This window comes from Tachysurus vachellii, chromosome 17, assembly GCF_030014155.1.
Source record: "Tachysurus vachellii isolate PV-2020 chromosome 17, HZAU_Pvac_v1, whole genome shotgun sequence".
NCBI classification, from domain to species: domain Eukaryota; kingdom Metazoa; phylum Chordata; class Actinopteri; order Siluriformes; family Bagridae; genus Tachysurus; species Tachysurus vachellii.
The window spans coordinates 20,190,569-20,198,741 of record NC_083476.1 but is presented as its reverse complement, the minus strand read 5'-3'; the positions used below and the strand labels follow the sequence as shown (position 1 = coordinate 20,198,741).

The 8,173-nt window shown below is 40.5% G+C and overlaps 1 protein-coding gene and 1 long non-coding RNA gene across 2 annotated transcripts in view; both read left to right on the top strand.

The window, feature by feature from the left end:
* Window positions 1-120, top strand: part of LOC132860249 (uncharacterized) — a 7,549-nt gene extending 7,429 nt beyond the window's left edge. Inside the window, exon 2 of the long non-coding RNA XR_009649795.1 lies at window positions 1-120. This exon is cut by the window's left edge and continues 1,671 nt beyond it. This is a non-coding gene — a long non-coding RNA (uncharacterized LOC132860249).
* Window positions 121-4,409: 4,289 nt separating this feature from the next.
* trarg1b (trafficking regulator of GLUT4 (SLC2A4) 1b) lies at window positions 4,410-6,709 on the top strand. Its single transcript, XM_060891624.1, has 3 exons — window positions 4,410-4,802; window positions 6,203-6,326; window positions 6,430-6,709. The coding sequence occupies exons 1-3, from the start codon at window positions 4,410-4,412 to the stop codon at window positions 6,435-6,437; spliced, it is 525 nt and encodes a 174-aa protein (XP_060747607.1). The 3' UTR covers window positions 6,438-6,709.
* Window positions 6,710-8,173: the final 1,464 nt, after the last annotated feature.

Genomic DNA, 8,173 nt, shown 5'->3' with positions numbered 1-8,173 from the left:
TTGTACAAGTAAAGAAATGACACCGTGTTCTTTTACATAATTCATTAGACCTTTTTTTTGACTCCTGTTATTCAGGTTCATGCTAAACTTTTTGATGTAAATAAATTCCGTTGCCACAGACGCTGAATTAATGAGTCTGATTGGTCAGGATCTGCTGATTAAAGAGTATGTCCACCTCTGTTCATGCTAATATCCTGTTAAATCCTGCTAATGCACATGAGAGGAGAGGGGGAGGGGGAGAGAGAGAGAGCGAAGGAGAGAGTGGAGGGAGAGGGAGAAAGAGAGGAAGGGGGAAGAGAGGAAGGGGGGATTGAGAGAGAGGAAGGGAGGGAGAAAGAGGGAGCAGAAGAGTGAGAGAGAGAAGGAGGGAAAGAGAGGGAGGGGAGGGAGAGGGGAGAAGGGATTGATGTCCTGATTGCATTATTTATTATTTAATATTATATCACCCGAGTAGTTTCCAGTTAATTGGATGTGCCGACAAATTTAGGGGGAACTAATTGTTTTACTTTCAAATTGTTTATGACCCCCAAAAGCGACTGCCATGCAAACAAAATGCTAATGTGGCTCTTTAAATAGCTGGATTTCCAGATTAAAGCTAAACCCAAAGGCTGAACCTTAAATCCAGTATTGTTTCTGAGGTTAGTGTTTATCAGGCTATTGACCGAATCACTGAGAAAGTCAGTAGGCTACGTGCTCAGAACAAAATAATATGTCTGCTAATGTTGTTATCTAACAAACCTAGAAAAATAATGTAGCTGTCATTCCAGTGATCAGTATAATCATTCAATTAACCAGTCTGCAGGGGCCAATGTGTCCAGGATAGATAGATAGATAGATAGATAGATAGATAGATAGATAGATAGATAGATAGATAGATAGATAGATAGATGGGTTGATAGGTGGGTTGATAAATGGATGGATAGATAGAGAGAGAGAGAGAGAGAGAGAGAGTTACATATAGGTACATATATATTCTCTCTCTCTGTCAGAGAGACAGTGAGAGACAGCGAGAGAGAGAGAGAGAAACAGAGAGAGAGAGAGAGAGAGAGAGAGAGAGAGTTACATATACAGTAGGTACATATATATTCTCTCTGTCAGAGAGACAGTGAGAGACAGCGAGAGAGAGAGAGAGAGAGAGAGCGAGAGAGAGAGAGAGAGAGAGAGAGAGAGAGAGAGAGAGACAAAGAGAGAGAGAGAGAGAGAGAGAGAGAGAGAGAGAGAGAGAAAGAGAGAGAGAGAGAGAGAGACAAAGAGAGAGAGAGAGAGAGAGAGAGAGAAACTAGGGCAAGCTATAAATTATATACGATTATAATTCTATAATTATGTAGAGATGACAGAATGTACAGGGTGGAGCAGAACTACATGATGATCACAGACATTGATTCAATACGTGAAGCGTTTCATGCCAAACAAGGACAAGGTGATCATTTCTGTCCCCAAGCAAAAAAGATTCATTATTTCTTTTCAACTCTCTGGTTCAGAGACGTCTCTGTTTCACTCTCCGCTGCTTGTAAATCTTAGCTTTAACTATGCTACACCGCCACCTAGCGTGTACACACACAAACACACACACACACACACACACGCACACATGCACACACACACACAAGCACACACAAGCACACACGCACACGCGCGCACACACACACACACACACACGCAGTCATGTTTGTGCCCACGAGGCCACATGGTGTCCCGTTTCTCATTCAGGGCTTTAAAAGTGTGCACTCTTTTCTAAGTGGCCTTATTGGAGAAACCCACACTTGAAGCAAACTCAGCAGTAGTCGCTTTACCCAAAACCCACAGCAAATGGTTTTGTTAAGAGCAAATCAAAGTGCATCTAAAAATCAATGATGATTAAACAGATATTCAAATAGAATCTTCTTCCTGCTTTAATGTAAACTCGCCATCAAAGACCGACTCGAGTACATGATTTATTATTATATCTCACACGTTGCGTCAGTGCTACATACATCATTTAAATATTGGACTCTGTGTGTTTGGTGAAACGATTACAAACTACAGTATATTTGTTTCTGACTATAAAGCCAAGCTTAATGTACTTTCACCTTGGTCCTTTATATGAATGCGTATTCAGCACTTAGTCATTTTAGGTTAATATGTTTGTTGTTGTTTTTTTTTTTATAACAGCACAGAACTGATAGCAAATAACAGGTTTTTCTGAATTCTCTCTGTAATATTTTACCATTTCTGTACTAACTACACTCTTAATCTTCACTTAAAACACATAGCAATCACAGAGACCACATGTAGCTCTAGGTCACAGATTTCCACCGCTAAGAACCCCCAAACCTTCATCTAGCACATTTTATTAAAGTGTGCTCAAACACAGCTAGAGATGATGTTCATTAGCTAATATCGTTTGCTCTGGTGTACTGGGAGCAGAAAAACCAGCAGGGAACCCAAGACCAGGGTTGGGAACCTGAGCCCAAAATCATACACACCCTCAGCTTGGGAGTGTCCCTGCCATTACACACACACACACACACACACACACACACACACACACACACACACACACACACACACACATATTTGATTTAAGTAATGGTTTAATTAAGACACCATTTGAGTTCAGAGTTGTGGGTAACAGGACAAAGGGGGTATTTTCAGACCTAAAGAAAAGAAAAGGAAAGGAAGGAAGAAAGGACAGAAGGAAGGAAGGAAGAAGGGAAGGAAGGAAGAAGGGAAGAAAGGAAGGAAGGAAGAAGGGAAGAAAGGAAGAAGGGAAGAAAGGGAAAGAAGGAAGGAAGGAAGGAAGGAAGGAAGGAAGCAAGGAAGGAAGGAAGAAAGGGAGGAAGGAAGGAAAACAAACAAGATAGCAAGCAAGCATATGGACATCATATTTAAAGCATTGTTTATAGCCATGTATTAGAAAAGTTGCACCCAACATATTCAAACATTCACTCATTCATTTTCTACCGCTTATCCGAACTACCTCGGGTCACGGGGAGCCTGTGCCTATCTCAGGCGTCATCGGGCATCAAGGCAGGATACACCCTGGACGGAGTGCCAACCCATCGCAGGGCACACACACACACTCTCATTCACTCACGCAATCACACACTACGGACAATTTTCCAGAGATGCCAATCAACCTACCATGCATGTCTTTGGACGGGGGAGGAAACCGGAGTACCCGGAGGAAACCCCCGAGGCACGGGGAGAACATGCAAACTCCACACACACAAGGTGGAGGCGGGAATCGAACCCCCAACCCTGGAGGTGTGAGGTGAACATGCTAACCACTAAGTCACCGTGCCCCCCCCTATTCAAACAATTTTATAAAATATGATCTAAATTGTTTTCCAAATGAAAAAAAACCATGAATATCAAACTGGTTCACTCAGAACACAGAAGTGTGATATCTATAATAATAATAATAATAATACACATACACATACACATACACATTTTAAATAAAGTATTTGAGAATGCTTTAATAAACCTCATTTCCGTTTCTGTAAACCTGTTAGAGAATTTTTCTTACAGTTCTGTGGGCAAACATTCAAAACTGCACAGAAGAAAGAAGCTTTGAAAATGACCTGTGTGGAGTTATACACTTCACCTGTCAGTGGTTTTATTCTTATGGCTGTTTGGTGTCAGCAACCCTACGTAGACACCTGAACATCACACATACCACAACGTGGGCCACAACGTTGAAAGCACACAGTTGAACAGTTTCCTTTAAATGTAAACAACAGGCTCAAACACTGTTCCAGTACCACAATGAACCTGTGCACAAGCTAAAGCCAGCTCCATGAAGACGTGTGGAGTGAAAGAACTTGGAAATGCCCTGACTCTGAAAACCCCACTGAACACCTCTGGGATGAACTGGAACTAGATCCTCTTCAACATCCTGACATCAGTGTCTGATATGATCTCACTAATGCTCTCGTTGCTGAACGATTCCCCACAGACACACTCCAACATCTGGTGGAAAGCCTTCCCAGAAAAGAAGAGTGGAGATTGATGGGTACTTTTGATGGTCAGACATCCACAATAACATAAACATCAACATAACTCTGCAAAATGGTATAAACTATATTACATATCTATTACATAACACATTGCGTATTCAGTCTATCTCAGATGCACGTTGCCGGTTGTAGGAAAAGGGAGTGAAGTGATCATCTCCATTCCACCAATCAGAAGCCGAGCTCGGTCCTGACCACTATAAAGCCTCCAGACCTTTCTCACATAGTTGTCTTCCTCTTAAAGCCCAAGTCTTAATGCAGGACAGTCTACTTTTCTGGCTCTTCTCAACCTGAGCTTGGATGTGCAGTCAGTCTTTCCTGTGCGCACCGGTGGATGAATAAACCTAAGCGTCATATGTTTCATTTAGAGGAGTTCCGTGTTTTTATTCCGACTTCCAAATTTCCACAGTAATGGCCATCAATACAGATGCCGAGTTTGAGAGGGGTGAAATAAGCGAGAGCAGCGGAGGAGGAGTCGGCGGTGCAGGAGGCGGCGGCAGCGCGACGGAATTCAGAGACACGCAGAAACTTCTTGGCGTCGTCGTGGGCGACGGTAAAGACGGGCACGACTCCCGTTCCGACTCCCGACGGCCGAGTGTCAGGTCGCTGAAGTCGCTGAAATCCCTGAGCGTTGAGCAGAACAGCTACAAGTCCACAGGGACCGGAGGTCTCCAGTCACCGCCGCGCTCTCCGGCACCGGAGCGCAACGAGCCCGAGCCACGCAGCTACATGTGGCTTGCGCTCTTTTCGTGCTTCTGTCCCGCACTGCCGCTCAACGTCATCGCACTGTACTTCTCACATGCGGTGAGTCGGCCTTCACACCTCAACCTAATGTCCTGAAAGCCAGATACCACACCCTAGGTTTGCCTTTAAATAAACAAACAAACAAACAAACAAACAAACAAACAAACAAACAAACCATTAATCATCTATCTGCTGAAAGTATATACAAGAGCTGTTGCTTTAGTAGTTTAGTATTAGTCCAGTTTTCCCTTTAAATTGAGTGCAAGGCAACATTTAAACCTATTAAATATTTAGTAATTTGCATATCTTATATACAATCGAGTATTACTAGATATTTAATATGCAAATGACTAGATATTTTAACATATTAAATATCTAGTAATTTGCATATCTTATATACTCTATTGGATCTATCTATTATATCCCCCAAATATTAATTTGTGTACCTTTTTTTTTAAGCATACAAACACAAGCAAAGAAACACATGAAGGGTGTCATAAAGGGTATCCTTTAAATCTGGTATCACAGGAGAAAAGTAAATAATAAAATAAAATCAACTGTCTAAATGTCTACTGTTATTTACCTCAATTTTTCACACGGATAAACACATTGTTAATGATGTCAGGATCAATGGTGTGTCCTGATGTGGATGATCCTAAAACATTTAAAATAATATATAATGAAACAAAAAAGACATATAATATAATTGAATTATACCGAAACACACAGTACTAATAACATACATTGACCTAAACTACCTGAAACTATTAGCCTCAATATCCCGATTACTGTAAATACTGAAAGATTAAAATCCCTTCAGTAGCTCAGGCCTTAAATTCAGATCTTATAAAAAAGTGGAGTTGGCGCAAAGGAAGCAGGTGATGAATTAAATTCTAGAAAATATTATACATTTTCAGGATCGTTCCTTAAGATAAAAAAAAGTATTATTTTTATTGTAAGTTTTCCATCGATTGTATTATTCAATATGATTTCAAATATCTGTTGAATGCCAAGGTGAAAAATAGAACAGTGTAATTAATGATAAATGAAGAATCTATTCACATGAACCAGTGTTCATTTTATTATTACATTTTTATTATGTGAATGTATGAAAGTTGCAGATATAAAGTAATACCTGACACATGACAAGCACCATTTTTAGGCCTGTGGACTATACAGTATTGTGATTATGAGCGTGAGTGCAGTATTTATGGTGTATAGATATAAATATATATTAAAAAAATCTTTATTATGTTGTAATACGGAAACAATGCTGTCTTAGAAATTGGTAAAAACAAGTTTGCCGCTCTCGGGATGTAGAAGCCCAAGCTGATGTCCTTTAGTAAGTCTTTGTATTCTATGTTTTTTATAATGAAGTACTGTTACATTTCTTATGCTGGAGAATCTGAGTATCTCAGTCCAGTGCTTTATGAAGTTGTGTGTCTGTGTTTGTGGGACAGTCCCGCTCCATGACCCAGGCAAAGGATTACGATGGAGCTAGGAGACTGGGCCGGCGTTCGATGCTCTTCAGTATCATGGCCATTGCTGTTGGTCTGAGTATAATAATTTATCTGGTGATCACAGGTACAGTAAATACACAATCACACAAATCCACACAATTACAGCCCACCCATCATGTCCGTCTGCCAAGTCTCCTTGTCGCTCTTTCTCTTTCTGTGTTTCCTAGAGAGCTGATGCGGTGTCTTGTAGAAAGCCTTTATATCACGGACGATCGGTCTGGCGTGGTGCGTCTTTCCGAGAACGTGAACGCCGTCCTCGAGATCTTAAAGGACTAGAATATCTTGCACTACAATTACAAACATACAAAAGTGTCATGCCTTATCATATCTCGGACAATATGCGAAATAGTATGGATTCCTTCGTGCATGCTCGGTCTCCGTCCGCTGAGATAGCGGACGTCGTCCACGTGGGCCGTGTCCTATCTGAAGGGTGCAGCCAGATAAACTGCCCTGAGCTGAAATCTGCCATTAGAGTAACAAAAATTCACAATAATTCTTTGGACAATAATGATTTCTATAAATTCTATAGATTTTCGTAACTCCTTCAATCCAAATGCAAGCGTGCCATTTGCATTTTAGTCGTTAAAAATGTTTTTGGGGGGTAAAATACTTTGTGCACAGCAAAAAAAAAGTGGGGGATGAACTTGAATAATAATAATAATAATAATAATAATAATAATAATAAGTTTGCTGATATTGTTTACATTTGCTTCTTTGGTTTGACACAGTTTCTGAATTAACAGATCACTTTTCCCCCCCCACTCTGACAAGCACAGAGTTTATGATCACCAAACCACCAACTGAGCCACAGGTGAGGCTTTTTAAAAATGTATTTAATAAAATTTTATGCATAAATAAGTAATAGGAAGGTGGCTGGTCCGCATCCTGTGCCATTTACATTGACGCAGTGCTTGTATGTGTTTAAAAAAAAAGTCTTGAATCCTTTAAAGATTTGTTTCATCATAATATATGCAAATGAGGTGTGAATATTGTATGAAGCATCAGATTGTATGAAACATTAGTTAGACATGTTTTTCATGCATTTTCAAGCACATTTCTTGCACGTCTTGAAATAAACATGCCTGGTTAATCCTCGTGTGTTGACCTAAATATGTACTTTTGTTTCTATCCTATAACAATAAGACTCCTAGGTTAGCACACAGAGATTCGTTAAAAATGTCTCTAATTACTCTAAGCTTGTAGGATTTTAGCTCCTACGAGAAAATCCTGTTAAATGTGTTGGTGAGCTCGGGGTGAAAATCAGCCAAAAAGACTCGGTATCAATTAGCCACCAAGGGCAGAGAAACCCAGAGATCAGAGGAGACAGAGGAGAGCCTGCTAATCGATACGCTGTCTCCATAAGTGCACTTCTTTCATATGTCTGTGCATTTAGTCATTACCAGCTTCCATGTGCATTTAGTCATTACCAGCTACGGAGCGAGCGAGGCATGGATGGCTGAGGCAGACTCTAGAGCTCCATCAGAAACTAGAGCTGTTTTGTCCTGCCGCTGTAGGATTATCACATAAAATATCTTTCATCTGAGTGGTTAAACCCATGAGAGAGCATGCAGAGGAAACAGGAGCTCACAATACCACCAGAAAAGTAGATATGATTCATTACTACAATATTACGCACAATATATTGTTAAAGGCTTGCTAGTGCTCAGGATCAGGATCGGATTAAATGCACTTAGAAATGATCTTCTGAACGTTTAACATTTTTCATGACGGAGCTACATTTTCAGCAGGTTTCTGTAGCCTCCCAAACCACAGAACCACTAAAGATTTTTAGTGCTATTGAAATCCATAAAGAGTCTTGATGTGAAGTGGAAATAACGATAAAAGCAAACACCTTGGTATAAAAGGCCTTGTGATGGAGAAACCTAGTCTGGTATTTATTCCGTATTCGGA

Bases quoted from the DNA above. Each gene is read 5' to 3' on its own strand.
- trarg1b (XM_060891624.1), top strand. From the start codon at position 4,410: ATGGCCATCAATACAGATGCCGAGTTTGAGAGGGGTGAAATAAGCGAG. The intron at 4,803-6,202 runs GTGAGTCGGCCT...TTTGTGGGACAG, and splicing joins CACTGTACTTCTCACATGCG to TCCCGCTCCATGACCCAGGC.